We start from the raw sequence: 23,105 nt of genomic DNA, 5'->3' as shown, positions 1-23,105 counted from the left end.
AGATCACATTTTTCAACTCCGTAATTAAACAGTCGCTGGCTTAAACCCTTGACAGATAACCTGTGGTCGTCAGAAAATTAAAAAAGGAGAAAACGTGATGGTATATTCTGGAAAAAAAAAGAAAAGAGGATTGTTCTTCTCATTAGCTGGCAGCGAGAGGAAAAGAGATCATGGTGAAGCTAATGAAGTCAGATGCTGCACTTCACATTTCGACTGCGGGGATGCTGACCACATAACGCCTGCGTGCACAAACGCGTCTCTTGCGATTTTGCTCGCAATCAGCATTTGTCACATGCTGGGAGAGGGGTAAGGGTGGGGTCAAGAGGAGAAAATATAGCAGTGTTCCTTTTGCTACCCTCCCTCTTTCTGCTCAAGCTAGACAGTTGCAGTGAGGGATGGCTCCCAAACGGGTAATCAGAGGCAGCCCTTATTTAATGCTATGAGCCGGGACTGGACAGCCAGTGATGGAGGTACTCTGGGAGGGCCTGCTGCGCACTGTGCACCGGCCCATAACTGCAGATGAGACACTTCCCACAGAGCAGTTAGTGCGACAACTTGCCAGCTGTAAATGTAATGACTGTCAAATGTGAGCAGTGCCTGTGAGAACGGCAATAAATACAAACAGACACGTCGAGACGAAATGCACTAAAAAAAGAGTCCGCGACTCGTTTGAAAGGTGCATCTAAACTGCTGCGACTTTATTCCGCCATCTGTCAGGCCGTTTAGAAAGTTTATGAGGAGCTCATGAAGAGAATGACTCTGATATTTGCTCCTTTCTTCATTAATGACTCATCACTCTTCGCATAACATATAACCTCGATTTGCTGTTTTTTGTGTCTTTATTGCTTTTAGTGAAAACAGCAGAAAAGACTCTCATGCATTTGAACAGTCAGAAGTGAGGAATGTTCTGCTCAGATTATAAAAACCTGCATAGTTTCTATTAATACATGATGAGTCATAAAGCCGAAGATGATTTAAGTTTTGTGAAGCCCCTTCATACAAGCAGTTGCCTCAACACTTTTGGAAAAGGGAGGAAAAATCAGAAATGGTCTCCCAAACTTACTTTACCCCAGTATCTTTGTTTACCACACTGGGTGGGGGGCTGCCTGCAGTGCTGTCACCTGAGCCAGGTAGCAGAAACAGCAGAGCATGAAGCTGGAGAAAATGCTTGAGTGAAATGAAAAGACACAGTCTTTGCATGCCCAGTATTCAAATTGCCACTGCTTGTGCTCCAGAAAAAAATGGACAAGCTCAGACGATCAAGTCAGCACAAAACAAAAGAATTTTGTACTTTTGTACACTGAGTTATGACTGCGCAGAAACACAACAGGCTGCCATACCACGGCAGCTTTCACACAGTCTAGAAAAGCTATGGTAGGAGGAAGGTGTATTCTAAAAAAAAAAAAAAAAAAAAACACTTCAACTGACTAGTGCACAGATGAAATATTCACCTGAATCCAATTTTTAGTAATGAAGGAGACCAACAAACCTACATTCAGTGAAGTAGATGAACTACTCTTCAAACTGGACTCTCGACTAACTGAGAAAACACAGTGATGGCTGACTCATATGGACGTCCTCATTACATCTAGTTGAATGATCATTGGCATGTCCACGTTTTAAAGCCTAAATCTGGTGTATGAAATATCTGTATTGTCACTGTGGTGCATTTTTATAAACCATAACAATCTAGACATGGATCACATCTCTTGCCCTCATCAAGGCACCATCTCTCTCTCTTCCCCTCCTTGCAGTTATTGTACTCATAGAACTGAGGTTACATCTAGTAACTACTACTACAAATGACAGAACATTATCAGTGGCATTATGTCTTTTTGCAACTTCAGCATAGGGAATTGTGATTTTTAGTACAACTTCAGGAATATTTGCTGCCTTGTGTTGGACACACAACAGCAGTTGGTACTCACTTGTGACGAATAACCAGTAAGTAGTTCTGTGGGTAGGATATTGAGCAAGGCTACGGAGTGGTTATTACAGACAGGTGGCTGCATCAGTGCCAAAGTAGCAAGTTTTTCAATCAATTTGCTTTATTGGATTGTGTTATTAAAAGAAAACTGCTGAATATCGCCAATAATGACCAGCCCAAGAATCAGTTGAGTCTTACTTCTTATAACTGCTGCTAACATGGATCTACAGACAGACATTTTCAGCTGTCCTCTACACACTATCAGCAAGTTTTAATTCTTACACCCCAACAACAATTTGGGTTTAGCAAATTATTTCATCCAGCCAACCTAATAACAGTGGCTCCTAGAGAATTTTAGCATGTGTTGTACCTGAAAGTAAGGGAACATGTTATGAAACGTCAAATTGATATGAACGACATTCCTATTTTTCATAATAATAGTAATTTGTTGAACCGGTGATGTTGCAGAAAAATACAGAAAGAAAAAATACTTTTGGCTTTTTTATATACAAATTATAGTCTGTTTCTTTTGGCTACCAAGGTCTTGCAAGGACATCTGCCTTTTCCAGCAGCCACAGATGGAAGATTTAGCTATCAGCCCACTTCCATATCTGTCTGTACCCTTCAGTCCCTGAATCTCACACCTCAGGCCCTGATGGTGGAAATGTCATGAAGATTGGCAAAAATGATGTCCTGCCCTCCCAAATGACCATTTTTAGTTCTGTCGATCTAACATCCTGTCAAAGACATCGTGGGGACCCAAAAACATCCTGTCTACTAAATGGAAGAAAACAGAAATGCTCACTGAAGTAATAAAAGTTGTGTGTATACCTATCTAATTCATGTTGTGAGTGGTGAAACCAAAAAGTATCTTCAATTTTGTGGAGAATAAGAATCTAAACTACTACCTTGAGTTATCAAATGAGTTCTGCTGCCTTCTTTGGGGAAATGGAACTTGCTCAGGTGTCATAGCATGACTGAAGTACCTATGACCTTGGTCACAGTGTTTACACCAGACCAAAACCAACGGGAAGGAGTCAAGTCTTGGACGGGGAGTCTGTGGTAGAGAAAGATCAAGAAGACCATTGATGTCTGACACTGGAGACCATTCTTGAATATTGATAGGGGTAATGATTTCTCGAACTTCATTTTCCAAGGTCTTGCACTTGGTCGATGGCATCCGAACAAGTTCCATTTGTTAAAGCAGGCTGGGGTACGGTTCAAAGACATTGGGAATCACTTAGTAAGTGGACTTGCCCTTTGCTGTTCTTAACGTGCAAAGTCAAGACAGTCTTTCTTAGGAGAAGCTCTGACAGCAAATGCAGCAGCAACTGCAGCTTTTTGTTTGGAATGAAAAGACTAGATCATACTTGTGGCATGATGGCTGGACAGACGAATGATGCAAAAACCCATGCCAAAAATTAGCATGCCAAAATTACAGTTGCTAATTCCAACCAATGCATACATTAGGGGGTTACAAATTAAGCTACCAACACGTTCATCTGTGCACAATGCAAAGCGACTGGACTTACTGAGTGTTCTTGAAAATCTTTCCTCATTCATCCAAGAGACTTAATTAGTTCTACTGACTCTTGGGGAGTTCTGTGGTATTTAATTTCTCTGGGTGATTAAATACAGAAGAACTCCCCACCAGCCCGTAGAACCGATCATGTCTGCTCGACAAACACTAAATGTCCTTCAAGACCAGACAGCAAATCCAACTTTTTTTGCTTTCCTACTGCTTGATATTCCCATGCCCTGGATGACAGAGGGTCTTTATAGACATATGAGCAATGCTGCACTGCAACAGCAATATGCATAGTCATGTTTGGTCTGCTCAGTGATGATTCATTCCTATGGCATTTTCCAGATAATGAATTTCAAAGCTTTTTCATCTAGAACTCTCAAAATGTCAACTAGGAAGTTTGCAGCACTTTCAGACACACCCACAGTAAATAATTAGGCAAGTGCAAGAAACAAGGTCTTGTGAGGATATGCTAAGTCTTTTTTAAAGGCAGCTGCAGTCAGCACATTCAGTACAAGCACCTTATCCCACAGCCTCGACTTTACATCTCCTACCCCTGGGGCCTGATGACAGCATGTCAAGACGATGTAGTGAGTGATGTCCTGCCCTGTGTCAGGGAAATGGACAGAAATGGAGGGGGGGTGGCACGAAATAGGTAGAGGGCAGGTAAGGGAGGAAGGGTATATAAAGAGACGGGTGGTTCGTGAGAGATAAGGAATCATGCTCTATCACGTCCTGGTGGCATGTTATTATCAGCCGTGCCTACCAGTGCCGGTATTTCTAGTTAGACAGATGGAGACAGCATCCGTCAGTGATGTGTCATATCCTGTAATGACAGGAAACGGTTGTGATCGGAGTCAGTGGACCAATGATACAGGCTTAGAAAGGCCATTAACTGAAACATTAACGCTAATCAATTGCTTCGTGGGTGGGTGTCTGTTCTAAAAATGCAACGAGCACAGAAATCTACGTAAACAATATATTTTCTTAAAAGTGTGCATGTTGAAATATGTCAGTCAGAGAACCTCTGAAACAACCAAACCTGGAATGAAAATTGAAATGCTAATTTTGAACCACTAAGCAAACGAATAAGGCCCCAGGTATTGGACCTAAGGGCCACCACACTGCTTGCACGTGGAGCTACTTTGTAGTTTGATTGGGTCTGTGAGGCCCCCATCAGGTGGGTTGATATGGGGCCATGGCTCCTGGGTTCTCAGGTCTAATTTGCCTGTACTTCTCCCCTCAAAGAGAGACGGGCATAATTAACGGGACCCAAACACCCACCACGGGCTGAACAGAGTCATTTAGGGGAGCGACTCGGGAGCAGCGGCAGCAAATGAAATGTAATTGCAGTGGGAGCAGAGGAGCTGGGCTGGTGTGTCAGAGGCGCTGATGTGTGCGTGAGAGGGAGAGAAAGAGAGAGGGAACGGGCCAGACGTGAGGGAATGAGGGAGCAAATGAAAGACACAGAAGTTAGGTGGAGAATATGCAGCTGAAAGGAGAGCAAGCTAAATAATGACTGATGAGTGATCGTTGGGGACGGGAAGAGATAAACAGGGTAGAACACAAAAGTAATGCACAAACTCACCCAAAACTCAAAGTTTTGGCAAAGTTTAAGGATAAATTCACACAAATAACATTAAAAAAGACATTATCTCGCCAATCTCTGGTGCCATCTACCCAAGCAGATAGTTTTAGCTTTCTCTAACTTTTTTTTTTTTTTTAACTTTTTCTCCTCACCCCAATACATGGAGGCAAATGGTATTTTGTTGTGGCCACAGCCATCAAAATTACATTAAAAGGGGAAGTATGGCAATTTTCAAAATTCATACATTATTCCTGCGGTCTAAGACAGACCAGAAAATATCAGTAATCACTTCGTCATGTTGTAAGGTATGAAGTCTAAAACTGCTCCATAGACAATGGATTGGGAAATATGTGCTGGATGACACTGAAACTCTCTTATCTGGTTTCTGGCTTTGAAAGAAAGTTTCCCAAATTCATAAATACTCTTTGAACTTTCTAAGGCCATGTAAAAAAAATACTGGAATTCTTTATCTAGGTGGTGTTCCCCGTCACTATTTGGGACATTGGAATATATCCCCAACCAAAAATCCCCATTAAAATAGCAGAGGACTTTTATTTTGATGAAATTAAGGACATTTCCACCATAAAAGGATGCAGAGAAGGCACAAATTTGTGCATACAAATTCAGAAGAATGGAAGAAATTAAGTGTTTGACATTCAAGATTTCTTGGGGGAGGACCCCAAACCCTCTGTTTCAATTTTGAAATTAAGCCAATGCCCTTGATCCACAAAACTCACTGTCGACAGTTCGAATGGGAACTACATCTTTTAGTTCAAAGTACTTTCAGTCAGAGCAAGGTCTGTGGATTATGTTCAGTAAATAGTACAGTGTTTCTGGAAAGAGATGTCACTGTTGAATTTTTAAAATTTCTTCTTTCAGTGCTGTGAGCAGGCGAGGAAATTCCATTTGCTTCCACTGTGTTTGAATGGCTGCTTAAAAAAAGGGCAATCTGCATGAAAAGACAACACTAGAGGTCTATGTGGAAATATGTTTTTGTAATTTGGGAGGACCAAATGTCACTACTCTATGCTATTTTTTAAAATGTTTTTATGTGTTTTTGGTTGAGTCAAATGCGACTCTCTCCAAGCAATCCTTTGAATTTTAAAAGCAACAGAAACAGTGCTACAAAATAACAGGAACGGACCCTTAAAAGTTGCCTTGGTTGAACTGCATCATCACTTCAACCCAAGCATCATTTGTTGTGTCAATCGCATTTATAACTGCAATCTTTCATGCTTACAGCCATTATCCTTATTCAACACTGATGTTAAGAGCATTCAAATTGGCCTTGACCTACTTGGTCTAACCACCAACAGCCCCCACACCTCTTTCCCATCATCCCTTCCTCTGTTCCTCTCAGTTTACTGATCACTGGATGAGAAGTGACCTGGGGTCAACCATGTTCCTGTCGCTTCCAGGCACGGCCAGCCCAAACAAATTGGGGTCATCGGGATGTTGGAGTGGTGTGATCACACACACACACACACACACACACACACACACACACACACACACTCAGAGACACACATAACTGCACACACTTGCGCAGATGGCTGAGTGTAGATAATTGTAGACAACAGTGATAGTGTCTTATCACTACACATGTAAAGAGAGTGTAAAAGAACTTCAGGACATTGCAACATCTTTTCCTCTAGCTGGTACAGTAAAACCATGAAGTTGTGAATCTGACAAGGTGCAGTTTTTAATTGTGTGACTCCAACAACATGGTAAATGAATCAGAGTCACCAGGTAAAGTGTGGGTTAGTTATTAAGAGAACCCCACCTCCCGCCCAATAAAATGAAAATGAGGTTGGAATATAATATTGGAAAGAGGAAGCACAGGGGTCAACGAGACAATTAGAGTCCGTGTAAATGCATTTTTAAACGCCTGCTGTCCCTTAATTGCCATTTAAAGTTATCATTAGAGGTGGTCTTAAATGACCTTTAAGCCTAACATATGAAAGCAATGAAAGCAGAAATGAGGCCGATAACTAGTTTGACAGGGGATACAAAGAGGTATCGTTGGGCGATTACTCATTTTCTGGATTCTGAACACAATGATTCCTCTCAGTGACCCTTACACTCCACTGCAGAACTACTGTATAAATGCCAAAAACAATCCCTTAACTTCCAGAGAAGCCAGACTTGGATAAAACCTGAAATTGTAAGACATTAAAAATGCTCCTTGGGTAGCATTGTCCCGGTAGGCTATTTCTCTATACTTTCATATGCAAGTCTTCCCTAGGCCACCATTCCCATCACAATGTACTTAAGTCAACAACAAACCACTAGAAATGAGCACCAAACTACTAGAAATCCATGCTAAAACATAAATTGGAATTGGCTTTCAAGCCTAAAGAAATTTAGTGGGTTGCTGATTTTACACTTAAACAAAAAGGTCTATCTCTGTAGGGATCCTTCCCCAATGTTGTCAGACACTTAGATTAACAACCTGAGCCAGTCAGTGGCAAAAACAAGCACTTTTAGTGAACATTCTTCACATAGACATGCGGACATGACCATAGTGGTTACATTGCAGCCTGTTTTGCTGCTGCTGGCTGCAGTGCTCAATATTAGAGTGATTTCAAAAAATGTTGTTACTGTTGGTCACTACAGCACAAAAACATGGCAAAAAAAGGTCACGGTTGGAAAAAACAAACTTAAAGCTGAAGCATAAATATCAGTGTGTTTATATATCAAGCTTTTATCTTTTACCAGCCTAAAATACCAGTATTTCAATAGTTTCTGTTTGCATATCCATGTCAACAAAGATGAAGAGTGTTGCAGCCTAGTCATGACTGTAGACAAAATGCCATCCTTTCACTTCACTCATTCTGCATCAATGACCCCGACTTACCTACCTTTCTTTCTCTTACAGCCTGCATCTCACTATCTGTAGCTGCTGAATTACTCCCTGTCCCTTGGTACAGACCATCTTTCCACCATCTTTGACATCTTTCCATTCCATTTCTGCTTCTCCTTCCTCCAGTATTTCTCTCTCTCCTCTTACTCATTCTCCAGTGACTAGTTTAAATAGCCCAATCTCCCAGTCTCTTGGCATTTTTTTACACCCCATTTTCTGTTACCTCTTAACCTTCCCTATCCTGGTACTTCCCAATGCACCCTCATTGTTTCTGGGTTTTCCCAGGTGATTCATCCCAGTGAATGTTGCTTCGGGTATTTGCACCATTCCCCCATTCATTCCAACCCCCCTCAATATCCCCAAGGCGGTTACTTACTATGTGCAGCTCCAGGTAATCTCCAAGTCCCTTGGCGCTCTCTACCCTGACCAGAATAGCCTCCTTCAGCTGCGTGCTGAAGCCCACTGCCAGCCGGTCTGCCCGTGTGCTCGGCCGGTCATTGGGTGGCCAGGTATATGTGATGAGGGCTCCGCCTCTCCCGAAGATGTAAGTTGTCCCAGCTGCAAAAATACAGGATGGAAAACAATGGTTAGCATTAAATTACAACACAAAAATTAGACTGGAAAGAAAGACGTTATATGGATGTTATATAGATGGAATGTTCCCAAGTGTTAATGCAGAATATGTCCAGTCCCACAGCAGAAAACAAACTGAGGAAAGATTTGACTGCAAAGAATTGGAAGGTTGGCCTTATGTATATTTCCTTCTTTCACATATTAATGGAATTTTGTTGTTTTGGAGAAATTGCAGTTTATGGAAATCTGCTGTTTTTAATTTAATGTTGAATAAAGCTTTCTATTTTAATTGAATGAATAGAGCATGATATATATAATTGAATTTTATGACAGAGATACAGTACATCAGTGAAAAGCCACAGACTAAAAATAAGAACCCTTTTCAGTCGCATTTCAGTGAAAAGTTTAAAAATCTGTGGCTTGAATATCCCATTTTAAAACGTGTTACCGGCAGTGTATATCATGTAGTCATGTGTAGCTTTAGCACTAGTACTAGCACCAGTGCTGGCTGTCACTCCCCTTTGAAATGTTAATCTGCTGAGCCACTGCAGTTTCACTTGCCCTCGGTTGCGTTGCATTCAAACTAGGGCGAACTGACAAACTTAGTGTTGGCTATGCTGTCAGTGTAACCACCAGTCCTCAACATCAACAAAAGAAATTCCTCAGATCTCCCTGTCAAAGGAACTTTGCCTCAACAGTATTTGTGAGTTCCAGCTTAAAAAAAAAAAAAACTACCCCACATGTAAGCTGAGCAATTTCATGTTTGAACTGTAACAGAGGAGTTAGGACTTGGCTTGGCTCCAATAAGCCTGGTGGTGAATTGGGAATGACGGGCGTTGGCTGTGATTAGCACAGAGTAATGAAACCACAGTGAACTGCTTGCAACCCCTTTGAGCTGTCAGTCTTTTCTGCAACATAAATATAAATAAACACATTCTATTTGTGCATATACTAATACCTGTACATGTAGCTATATGAAGCTACAAGATGAAATGCACACACAGTTGCATATATACAGACTTATATACTTTACACTTCCACATTTGACTGATGTGTTTGCTTGCAATTTTCCTTACTGAATAAATCTTTCTAACATTACTTTTGACATCCTTGCCAGCAGTAGAGCACATTTTCCCCCTTTTTTCCCCCATGGTAGTAAGATTAATTCAAATTTTGTTTTGCTCCTTATTTGGGCCCTTAGTCATGAGCTCCTTTGGTTACATCTATAAAGTGGCAGAAAACAGTGAAAGAGCTCCATATGTCGCAGAAACCAATGTGATGAATAGTTTTTTATTTTTGATTAGCATATGACAAGAGAGAAGTCTCAAATATTCATTGTTGCTATAGCGGGCAACTGTTTGACATTTTCCCTTGCTAAACTAGGTAAAAAGTTGGCTACTTATCACTGTTGCAATCTCTGTAGAATGGCTGCAGATTCAGATGCACACAACTGACCTCTTGCTAACCCACGCCCCCTTAGCTCACTCGACAAACATTTGGAGCGCTGCCTGAACTAACAATGTCGGCTGTCTGTGTCAAAGACATATCCAAAGATACTATACAGAACTTTTGGGGACAGAAGCTCCTTATTTCACACAGAAGCCATCAAATGGTCTTCACTATGCTGTGGTGTTAGCATTAGCCAGCCTTTGCTTTCTTTGACACATAAGTTAATATTAATGGTTTTCAGTTGGATGGGCTTTAACTACGATCTTTTGCTCCAGTTAACACTAATGTCTGATTGTCAAAGAACAAAATTACTAAGTTGAACAGATGACATAACGAGGCCATAACGTTAGTGGCTATTAGCTAAGTTAAGCTAACCTTACCTAGCAAAGTTTTATGCAAGTTGACGTTTTACACGATGCTGTCGACATGATGTATGAGGTTATATATAATTGTCACTTTGCAGCAAATTTTGCTAACACTATGATGCCTTACCTTAGAATACAAACATCCTTGTTTATCTTCTTTACGTAGCGCTGAGGAGAACCTTTATTCTGTTTATGTTAGGTTTAGGGAACAGGATAAAATACACCCCATTCTCAAGCCTCTTAGGATACCTTGAATCTGTGTTGCATTTACCCCATGCTCATTGTTTGACAATTTTAAAGAAATAACTGCATAAATTTAAATAAAACTGCGGGAAAATCAAAATTTCTGATGCCTTTTTTAATGGAGGTCTACGAGCAGGATGTCTGAGTGCATTGTACAGCTGCATGAAATGTAATGGGCTTAGCAAAAGGTCAACTGAATTTTTCGACATCCCAGTACAAACTGAATGCACCTATAGTTAAACCAAAGCTGTAAATACGCCATGCAAACGAAGCTAGCAACTAGCATTAAGGCTAGCTCCAATCTCTTGTCCATATATGGTCACTTCTGGCTCTAAAAATTCAAGATAAGGACAGCCAAAATGCACAACTCGAGGCTAACCAATGAGTGACTTTGTGTTGGCTACACCCGTTATTTTAACCAGTCTATGAGACACAAACGTCCTTGCGTTTTTCTTGCCCTACAAATCTCTCTCTAGGTGTGCTCTTGTCAGAGAGGAGGAAATGACTGCAGGGCCCACGGGCCTTCAAACAACATCCACAGCAACAGGCCACACACACTCTTAGTCATACACAGGGAAAAGGCGGGCTGATAAAGAATGGAGACATGCGGTCTTGTTGCACACACACATTCACTCACTCAGCTACCCGACACTTTCATTATCTAGCAATCCGCTGGTAGCCATTTGAAATCGGCTGACACACACAACTCTCCTCCCTCTCTCTCTCTCTCACGCTTCCTCTCTCCTTCTCTCTGTTTCTGGCTCTCACTGCCCCTCCCTCCTCCTCCTCTCCTCCTTCCCTCCCAGCGGAGCTAAGCCCTCTGTTCAGCTCTTGTTGTTTTCTTGAGGCTGTATTATTTTAGCGCTGACTAATTATCACAGCACGGCAAGCAGGGCTATAAAGAGGTTGTGTGCCAGAGGAGGGGGAAAAAAGGAGAGGATGAAGAAAGACAACAGGGTACGGAGATGGGGAGTAGAGAGGATGGGAAAGTGTGAATTGTGGATGGTGGAGAGAGAAAAAAACTTGGAGTTTTTCTTTTTTTTCCTTTCCAGTGTTTATTATTAACAGTGCAGCACTGGAGCTTCGCAGAAGCTGGGCAAGAGCAAGCTGTGAGGAAGAGGAGAAAAGATTTCTAAAATGGCCGACAAACAGGGAAGGAGGGGAGCCATGTCGTGATGGATGAAAGTGGAGCCATGTTGGGAAAAAGAGAGAATGGTTGATGATTGTGTGCATGTTAATGTATGTGATTGTAACTGTAAACATAGAGATAGTTTGAGAGGCAAGAAGAAAAAGTTGAGAGAAGTACTTCAGCTGTCACAGACATCAAAGGAACGTTATGATGCACTCCATCAGTTTCACAAGTCAAAGTCAGTTTTCTTGTCAGACAAATTACTACAGACATGGGCAAGTAAGTTGCATTATGGGAAATGATAAGTGGGTATTCTGCAAAAGGCCAGAAAAAGACGTATACCCCGCATACCTTGGTACACTCTCCACTACACCACTGCCCACATGGGTTATGCGAAGGCTACCATTGTACCAAGTAGGTATGGCGCCAAAATACATCTTATCTGGGGCTCACTTGAGTGAACCCATCCATGTAGGCAACTGACATGGAGCCATTATAGAGCCTCTGGACAATCCCATATAGGGCCCATTTTTCAGTCCATTTACTATATCCACATAGGCCCCAGTTGCAAATATTGGCTGGATGGCACCCCAAGAATTTTTTCATTGGGGTGGCCAGATGGAGCCACTGAAAATCTTGGGGTGGCACACCAAAACTTAATTTCAGTAATTCTATTATGCTGTTTAAACATATAAGCCAGTTGGAAACTATGTCATCACTATTTTTAGGAAATAGAAGTTACACATGAATACTGCATGCAAAAAAATGCATGTTTGTTTTTTTTTTTGCCAAAAACTGCATATGATTTGCGCAAAGTGGGCACGTTCACTAAGTGGAAACTTGTGGGTCATCACAGAACTCATTATCATTCAGATATCTTGAGGTGAGAGTTCAAAGGACCAATGTGAAAATGACCATGCCAGTTCTTTCCTTGCCAAAATTTAGTGCAACTTATTACAATTATTGAGCCCCTCATTGATGAGCTTGCATGACTAAGTTTTTACCAATGGATGTCTTAGAATATCTAGTTTCTTAATATAGAACTACTCTTCTGTAGCTTAAAAAAGCACCACATGCTTTTTTATCAAAATATTTTTTCACAAGGGGTGCTAGCAGTTGTATCAGGGAAGTTTGAGTTGTGGGGTTGATTTTGATCTGTTGATTTAGTCAGAGCTGAAATTACAAACTTTTAGACCCAGGTTACGTTTCGCTGTCACTGTGCCTGTCATTCTGCCGCTTCGTCTGTGCCCAGAATATAGTCCGTGCACCATGAGTGTGGTGCAATGAATAACCGAATGGTATTTACATGCCAATAGAGCCCCTAATAAATGGTCCAACTTGAAAATATAAAATCAATATGTGGCGGGAGATGTTTTAATTGTGGCAGGCTGCCACAAATAAATTAATTTATGGGAAACCCTGTGATGATAGTGCTAAAAAATCCTAATTTGCATCATCCCAAATTCCTTTAACGTGTCTGTAGTAAATAAATGATTCGATTATTCAAATAGTTCAAGGATAATTTCATTCATCTAGTCACATAGCTTTTTCCTCAAGAGACACATGGATATCAGACAATGTCAGAAAGCTTGACATAATCTTTGTTGTAGTGTTAACATCAATTTCGAGCGTCTCTAATGTTAAGGATTTTAGCTGTAATTATATTCTGGCGGATGAAGAAGCAGCCAAGAAATCAGCAGGGATTCTTGTTTGAGACACAACATCTCAAATGCTTGGGGAATCATTTCAAATAGATAAAAAAACACATTTTCAAGTGAGATAGATCAAATATGTTTCATATTGCGTTATGTATTAGTCACTGTGGTTCATCTCTATTATGATATCAGTCCAACATATTCCATTCTAGCCCCTGTACATGCACCTCAACTATTAACACGTGTTTCACCGGATTTATTGAGCCCATAGAACTTTACTTTAAATTCCAATTAAGCTCCAAATGCTTCCTGAAATCCCACTTTAGCACTGTGATACAGTTTGAAACACTGATATCTCATTTAGGGCATACCAAGAATTAGACATGAAGCACGTATCATCGCTGCATATCATACGCCTGTACTCACTGAACTGATTCTCATCAATTAACACCTCTCTCATGCGGAGCATCTGCCATATGCTTTGTCTTCCCCAGAGAGTTTCCTGTACGCCTGATGCCACTGTCACAATCACACTTGTCACGTTTTTACTTTGTCTTCATCATCAACACATTCATGGGCAAAAATGCCAGCAACACCAGTTCCAAAGTTGAGGAAAAAAAGAACTCTAGTCGTACTTGGAAATACTTTCTACTCCTCTCTTACATCCATCCAATGAGCTGCTGTTGACTTTGCCTGCTTTGATTTGTCCAGCTGATAGTGGCCACCTGCCGCTTTGTGCAATTGTATATGTGCATGTGCCCGTCTGTGTGTACGTGCACTCTTCCTTCCACTAAATGAAGAGACAAAGGAGGTGCAGAGTCTCTAATGAGTAGTCTGACAGGGCGCATCCATGTGTCACTGTTTCTCTCAGCAAACACCTGCTGCTCCGGTTGAGACAGAATCTGCTGAATCCTGCACTGCAACTCACACTAACAGGGAGGCGAAATGGACCGAGAAAGATAGAGAAAAGGTGTTTATCAAACCCAAGAAGACATGTCTGGAGGGCAGTGTGCCCTGTTTTGTTTTTTTTTTTCTAGAGCATGATCTCCTTAAAACCAGAGAGGGTCTATACACCTTTAGATGCTCTGTGTGCAGTGGATCTTTAAAACACAGACAGAGGTCAAAAGAGCTCTTCTATCAGGTGACAACACCTTTGACAGAAACATCAAAATGGTGACTTGTTCACAGTGGTTGAATACCATAGTTAAAAAAATTTAACTGACTTTTATTTGACTGGCATAAACTGAAACCAGTACCTTCCTAGAAACCATCCTGAATGCTTTGGTCTGCTTTGCAAAACTAATGTTTGTATTGTAATATACCAGTTCATCATATTCAGACCCAGGACTCATCTTTGATTAGTTCCTATATTCAAGGCTATCCCCAATGGAAAAACAACATCTGCTTGTTGTTCAAATGCTTGAAAAGACCAATGATGATATTTTTTTCCAAAAAGTCCTCCAACCCATACCTCCACGAGTTGCACATTCACTCCTTTGAATATAACACTGTAAAACAATTGCAATTGTACCAAAACTCCTTGGTTAGCTTTAAAAAAAAGAAAGAAAGAAACATGGTTTTGTTTAAAATCAGTGTGTTACTTTAAAAGCGTAATATATATGTCACCTGAAATAACTCAAGTGATATACATCAACATACTTTAATTTATCGTTAAAATAACTCGACACTGACTTTTGGTTTTACTCTGAACACAAACATGGGTCTCCTGCATGAAAGTCCTGTCACCGTTTGACTCATCCACCTTCCCTCTCTCCCACCTTAAGCAGGCTTTTCTCACTCTTTATGCTACATCACATGATGTCCTCCTTTGCTCCCATATTAAATAATACTGCCACTAGAAGACACTGCCAAACAAAAAAGGTTAGTATGTGTTGTATACTCTGTAAAAAGGCCCCATGTAGTTGTATTTTAATGGATAACAGTATCTGTTCACACAAAAAGTCATCTCTTGTGGTCAAATGAGGAATTAGTGTACTCTCTCAGAAGCAAAGGCAAAGGGCCCCATATGGGTTATGCTAGGGCTTCCTGGATACCAAGTGGGTATGAGCCCAACATGGGTGTCTTATCTTGAGCCCACTTGGGTAATCCATCCATGAGGGCAGTTGGCATGGAGCCATTATGGAACCCATGGATAATTGCATATGGGATCCATTTTTAGCCCATTTACAAGTATTTTTACATTACCAAACCCTAACTTAAGAGATGGCACATCAGGAAACACACATATGATTTGTTGTTATGACCACATACAGACAACATATTTTGCTGTTAGGTGTACATGCATGTATTATTTTTGACACAGTGCACCTGTAATTAACCTGTGTAATTGTGAAAACGTGTACACTTGAGTGTCTGCAACTAATAAAGAGAACAAGGCAGACGGAAGACTCTGCATCTGAGTTCTCTCAAGCGGTAACTGTTTGCCTTCATTGGAAACTGGGAGTTCAAAGTAAATTAGTGCTGCCTTGGGAGTTGTTGGCAAACAAAAACCTGGCCCTGTATGGATTTCTCTGACCTTCAGTCCACCGTGGTCTAATCAAGCAATCTGCCTCCTGCCTTTGCTAGAATAACAATAATGATGGAAATGCTCTGTTGCACTCATGTGTCCCAACCAACACCCACCTTAAAAAAAGAGGCTAAATATTTATTACTTTTGTCCAATTAGCTCTGGCTTCATTGATCTGACCAATCAATCCTACCTGCGGTGCCAGAGGTGGAGAGAATGCAAAGAGATGAATCAAAACATTGCGGGACGCCCCTTGATTATTATTTCCATTCACATGGGCTGGCTGGTAATTTGGTTTGAAGAAGAACGGACAAAAAAAATACCATTTTCCTTTGTCCACGGATCTGGTGAAAAAATAATCAGGAAAGGCTCATGAATCAAAGCTGTAATGAAAAACCTATCGATTTTGATTTTTCACACCCCTCCCCTCCTCCTCGCTCTTCTTCTGTGTTGGAGTGGGAGCAGAGTGTATTTAGGATTGAACTTATCATTTGGGATGCTTTCTCTGTAAGGGGCCATTGATTTGGGATAGTGGATTCTTGGCCACTACTATCTACCGTGGGGATAAACAGGTCATATCGAAGAAACCAGACGCCACAATTTTTCATTAAGGCGTGCGGTCAATGTTGCAGTGTCCAACGTCAGCTGCAAAACCTCATGGGAGCTGACAGCATGAAAATTGCAAGACAGGCTGTGGTGATAAAATGAAAATTCCACAAGGAAAAAGGGACTGATGGTAGTGATGAAGTCAATTCTTCGGAGGCAATAAGCCTCAAGGCGCACCGGCACTGTACACCCACGTAAATTTATACACACTTCTTATTTTAAACTCACAGACAGCCTCTCAAACAATAACTCAATAACACACAGATGGTTCCTCCAACCTTCGTGTATTATTGCATCAGTGCCGACTGATTCTTTGAAGCAGTTAAGGAGAGAGACAGAGCTATTGATTCCTTTTAAACGAGAAGACTGAAGCCTTTTTTTTCCGCTACTTTTTTTGACACAACATATATTTCAGAGACACTTACAAAGGGGTGCGCAGACTGGGAGAAAAAAAGACGGAGAGAAAAAAGGGGCCGAGATGAGACATTTGCCAAAAGTTTCCAGACAGCTGTTGATTTTTGAAGTTGCAGAGTTACACACACACGCACACACACACTGACAAGAACTTGAAGACCACACACACACTTTTGCTGACATTTTAGGGTCTCTCCATCTCTTCCTCTGACTTGTACGGGCACACAAACACCCTCCGATGCTCCCTTTTCGTAATCTAACAACCTCGTCAACATTGCCGCCCTTGCTCTGATAGCTATTTCTCAGTGGCGGTATATAAGAAAATGTAGAAACGGCATCTAAAAGATTGGCTGCGTCTAGAGAGGAAATAGCAAGTCATCCCCCCTCTGATGTGGTTGGATAATATTCCTCTTCTATCTATGCTTTCTGCAAGATTGCCTCCAAGGATGAGAAGGACCCTCCTGTTACATGAGAAGAGACGGCACTTGATTAGGGCGGACTCAAAGTTTCAAACACTTTCCAGAGTCCAGTTCGAGACGACACTTGATGTGTTAGCTTGTTTTTCTTTGTAGATACACGGATTTGTCGAAGGCGATATATTTTCATACATGCTTAAGAATTCAGACAAGATGCTAATCCAATCTGGACTGATTAGCTACACAGAAGGTGAGAAGCGAGAAGGTGAAGACAGTAAGAGGGATTTAAAGACATAGCTTCTTTAACTGACAACTTACTCTATCGTACCTGACATAACTATAATCGTTCAGATTCTGTTCAGATCAGTCAATTTCCCAGCGTAAAGAGGAGCTACACTCATATAAAATGTTCATACATGTTAATCCTCTGGTATAAAATGAACAACTCACTCCCAAATCCTACTCCCAATCTAGAGTGCTTAAATTTGAATTTATGACATCGTCAAGTACCAAGTCTAGAGCTGCTCTACAGACAATGAATGGATGAGGAAGCTGTTAAAGATGACACTGAAAGCACCCATGGGAATGTTATAAGTATATGTGTAGTTTTCTATTTCAAAACTATACTAGAACAGTACAATAGAATAAAGCTTATTGAGGTCACATACCCGCTTTCCACCAAACTACCTCTGATTCTTGCAAATGCTCTAAACAATAAAATACAATGCATGTTCTCTACAGCATCAATGTTGTTTCCACATAAAGTCTTTGAAACCTGAGCAACATGGCTTGATTTTATTCAAAAACATGGTAAGAAGGCAAGGAGCAAAATGATCCAAAATTAACAAAACTATAATTTAAAGTTACAAGAAAATTACCAGAAAAGAACAAAACAGTAAATAAGGAAATGACCTGAAAGATGGTGCTAAAATTAAAAAACTCACATGCACACACGCACACACACAGATAGATAGGTAGATAGATAGATAGATAGATAGATAGATAGATACAAATAAATATAGTTTTCTGGACATTCTTTCCTATTTTTTAAAAAATATATTTTTCTAAAAAATTCTGTCTTTGTTGCTTCATTTTCTTGCTTATTGTCTTTTTTCATGTTTTCATAACAGATTCGCTCACATTTACAAAGCTTAAATGCTTGGGAAGTGGTCTGAACGCAGCACAAGAAAACTGATGTCAATCCAAGATTCAGCAGGTTACAACTTAAAAATACCAAGGACAGAAGAACAACTTCAACCCAAGAACTAGGACCATCCTCGGAGCATGAAAATGCAACTTTACTTTTCTGGTTCCTGGCCTTGAAAAAGAATAGCTCAAGTCCATAAATACTGATTCAACTTTTAGGCGATGTTCCACTTTAAAGAAAATTGAAATTCTCTTTCTTTCTTGAAGAGTTAGTTTGATCTCAACAGGCTGATAAGCGCTTTAGTTGTAATTGGGTCTGCTGAGTTCTGCAGTATGAGCGGGGAGATGGGACACTGCACCTCAGCCTGGACTTTATTGAAAAAGAGTAATTGGACTGACCTTAAACTTGGAAAATAATTGGACTGATTATACATATTTCACATGCTGCACAGACCCTTGACTGTATCACCAAACCTGGAGATGAAACATGTCTCCTTGAAGTACAGTTCTAAAGTAAAACGTTGTCCTCAAGTAACAGTATCACCAACTGAAATGTCTATATGTATCTGAAACATATTAATGTAAGTGTTTACGTTTAAGCATCTAGCAGTAACTGTAGAACTGTAGATTTTGTTTTGGGGGCTGTTGATGGTCAAGGACGATATTGACCAACGGTCAAAGAGGTCATTCACATCTCTGAGCAAAGACCATTTTGGAATACAGACAGGGATTATGACCAAATGTTATCATGTACAAGTGTCAAACTGAGGTTTTGAATGAGCTTCGCTCTCTGATAGGCCTTCCAATGTTCCTGAAAAACAACTAAGTGCAAATGTCATACATACTGCAGCTAAACTAAAAAACGAACTTCCAGCCAGGTTGTTACAGCATATTCAACATAATGAACGCCCCTGTGAAATCTGAAATGACTTGCAAGGTTACAGACTTATTAGCATTTGAGATTTGGTCTGGAGATGACATGCTAGGTAGCTAGTTCAGGCTAGCTCAATTGTGCTTGCCTATAGTCATGCATCTTCGGACACCAAGGCTATGAATTAAACAGAAAAGTCACTGCCAATCTATTTCTATTTGTGCTTACTTTTTCTTCCAACTTTGACATGACCAGGTGCTACATACTGTAGCCCTATCCTTGGTAGGGATGTCTTCCCTGAAGGAAATTTATGAATACTACGATGGCAAAGTAATGACCCATCCTACTCTCCATATCAGTGGCTATTACACGTTTTCAATTTCAAGGTAAGTCATTAAGAGGTAAAGTTAGGCACAGCAAGGTGAGTCATTGATTTGCTATTTTTTGCTTCAATCATACATTCCAATGGGGGGACATACCACATGCTGTAGTCCCCACTATCACCCATGCAAGCATCCATGACCAATCCATTGGCATTGTTTAAACCCACTCATGTACCCTATCATTTGTATTACAGAATACTTTGTCTGCCTTCTTTCCATTTTGCCATTTCTCTAACTTGAGCTCCAAAAAATTGGGCTCTTTGTCTCCCTTCATTGAGGTTTCACCAGATAATGTATTCTTGCCCTACAGCCAAACTGTTTCCATGAATTGTTCATATAAATAAAGCTGTAGTAAAGAGTAACACAAATCCTGGGAGTTAGTAAGTTCTGATATACAAGAATGTAGACGGCCTTGTCTGTCTGTGAACTCCTCCAGAGTCAACAGCACATTATTTGGGCGTCAAAGAGGAGGGAGCGATAGATTTCTTTGGAGCTGATTGGTGCTTATTTGTTTCTAAGATGATAGTCATAACCGGTGAATGATAGCTTGGCCCTCTCTATCCGAATGGAATTACAGGCTACTGACAAAAACTGATTTCAGTGACGGACTGCTACCCCCTTCTTAAAATCACATTTTGTAATGTTTAGCCTCAGATCCAAGCACAGGGGCAGAAAAGAAATGGTTTGCATGTTTTTGAATGACTTAATTTGAAATTAATCATATTAAACACGACTCAGAGATGACAGGAGTATTTTCTTTAAATTGCGGTTGTGAGCTATGTCAACGGCACACACATGCATATGAAAAAGACAGTTCAGAAATCATTTCTGTCAGCTCGAGATGTCTGATGATTACCCCCCCTCCCTAATTCCACCAGTGGGGACTTGATACACAGCCGCATCTTTTACAATTCAGGAGGATTCAAATGTTTTCTCCTACTTTGCTTTCGACACCAATGGTGTGCTTGCAAGGTTTGTTTGAAACATTTCAAAATGCTTGTTATGTCCCTGGAGGGGATGCTACTATCAGAGAATGATTTTTGTACAAATACCATTCCTGAGGTAGCACTCACACGCTTGTCTTTTTGCAAATATGTGGAAATGGAGGGATCCAGTGGGAGTAGAGGAGAGGAGGTGGGGAGTTAGGCAGTGAGGGTGATAGGTAGTAGACAGAGTGTCGACTTTAGAAAGGTTGCTAAGCAGGACAGCCCATCTGCCCTGCATATATTTCATCCAGAAGTCTTATTGATCAGCCCAGAATACCCTCCTCTGTCTGATAGCCTGCTCAATAGTCTGGTGAGGGTGAGACTGTGACGCCCAACTGAGCTCCTTCGATGGAAAGCAATTTTTATTTTCATCAAGGGCACACATGCACACTGGCTTTCGATTTATTTTGTTGTTAAGCATTTTCACAGAACTATCCAAGAACTAGGAATACAAATAAGCCACCAATCAATCAGTCAGTTACTTGTGAAGTAAAAGATAATTTCATCCTTTTTTTTAAAAAAAAAAGTAGCAGCCCCTTTTGACCAAATTAACCAAGGAACTACTGCTAAGCTCAAACTGCAAACCTTCAGGTATAAAAAAATGAAGCCAATGTGGGAGTTAAAAAAAAAAAAAAAAAAAAGTAGTTCCTTGAAACACTATTCAGGGCTGGCTCCAAGAGTGAGTCTGTCACCACAGAGTGGTGCAGGGATGACATTTAGTTGTTGGCTAGCCTGGAAGTTAGCATTGCCCTGATTCTCTCAACAAAAAGCATTTTTTTCCATTTCCATTGAATTTTGGATCAATAAAAAAAAAAAACTCTCTAGCAAACAAAAGTTTTATACTTACACGTTATGTTCAACAAGATGATCTTCCAATATTAACACCACTTTTATGATTTTTGAAGTATAAAAGCAATCACCAAAAGGCATCCGGCATTCTGATGACATTCTGTGCTCATTTTGCCACCTATTGGCTAACTCCTTTTAAAGACACAAGCTTTCAACACTCACAAGTGTTTTAACTACTGGCATATTTTATGTTGTGAAACAAAATGTGAAAATCTCTTGTGTTAACCACAGAACTTATTTCAGGCATCCAACTAAAACCCCATTAAAAAAAACCCTTATAATGTCAAGAAAAGGGAACCTGACATGCAAACAAAGGGCTAACAAATTTCCAATTATGACTTGTTCTTGCTGCACTTTTCAAAATGCCAGACTCGGCATATTTCCATTATATTTCATACAGTCTATGTATTAGCTTCAGGAAACCAAAGGTCAGGACTACATTTACTTTAGCTTACCATCATACCTAAAGAACTGTTAAGAGGATTAACAGCAATCATGAGCTTTAAGAGGTCATTCTTGCTCACAACAAGACAACAAGACAACAAGACTGAGTCATCATTGTAAACTGATGAACTGTTGTGTAACTGTGATGTTTGAATCAATGTTGGAAAAAAGACATGCAGAGGCGGAAAGTGAAAATGCCAAAAAGATCCTTATCCTGGTACCAGAAACTATTAACAATACTGAATATTGTAAGGGCAGTTTCTGCATTAGGGTCTTATTTTTTACTACAATAACAGTTTTCTGAAAGACTGGACAGCACATCACATCAGCACCCCCATTTAATTTGGTTAGTTGCTTCTGAAGTTTTCGGTAATTGTGTTTATCAGTGTTAATGTCCATTGTTCACGCTTGAATGACATTTTTGTTCAACACTCGACTAAAACAAAGGGGGATCTGACACCTTAATACCCATTACTCACAAGCATAAGCGGCATGCTCACACACCCCAACTCAAAAACACACACTCGACACACAAACACACACGGAGCAGCAAGAACAGCCACGTCCTCTCACATTAACTCTTTTAATAACATGCCAATCAAACGGCAGCGGCAGACGGAGACGTGTTAATATTTCAGCTTGAGGCCCTGCCCTGAGACTCTATTGTTAAATTATTTACTGTGTTTGGAGGGTACGCATCGCCACACTGACCCGTCCCCAACCTGCCACCACCCCCAAAATGCTAAGCCTGCAAAATACTGTGAAAGCAGATATTAGCAAGACATTGTCTGGTGTTTAGGTTGAAATATAGCCAGGCACAGAAATAAATAAGAAAGGTGGCTCGTGCTTGGAGAAAAAGACGGTCTGAAGAGTTGACTTTATGCATGGGCACTGTGAAACACTGAAATGTGCTGCATGAAGAAATAATAGCAAACCCAGAATAACAACCATGTTTCCATACAGTCATTAAGCTGTGATGTTCTGAAAAGGTCAGACTGTTTTGTTCTCGCTAGATCTATGGGAATACAGGTGTGTGCAAGTGTATGTGTGTGTGTGTGTGTGTTTTTCAAGGAGGCGCGAGCTAGTGTGTGCACTTCTTGATAATGTTTAATAGTCACGGACTCATTAGTGTTAACATCATCCTAA

The 23,105-nt window shown here is 40.6% G+C and overlaps 1 protein-coding gene across 1 annotated transcript in view; it reads right to left on the bottom strand.

Annotated features, from left to right (window-relative positions):
• Positions 1 to 23,105, bottom strand: part of nrxn2b (neurexin 2b) — a 742,597-nt gene that overhangs the window by 133,052 nt on the left and 586,440 nt on the right. The window contains exon 16 of the mRNA XM_042512007.1: positions 8,280 to 8,461. Within this exon, the coding sequence (XP_042367941.1) occupies positions 8,280 to 8,461 (182 nt within the window). The remainder of the gene's footprint in view (positions 1 to 8,279; positions 8,462 to 23,105) is intronic.

Source organism: Plectropomus leopardus, chromosome 23 (genome assembly GCF_008729295.1).
Source record: "Plectropomus leopardus isolate mb chromosome 23, YSFRI_Pleo_2.0, whole genome shotgun sequence".
In the NCBI taxonomy this organism is placed as follows: Eukaryota; Metazoa; Chordata; class Actinopteri; order Perciformes; family Serranidae; genus Plectropomus; species Plectropomus leopardus.
This window is presented reverse-complemented; position numbering and strand designations above follow the sequence as displayed.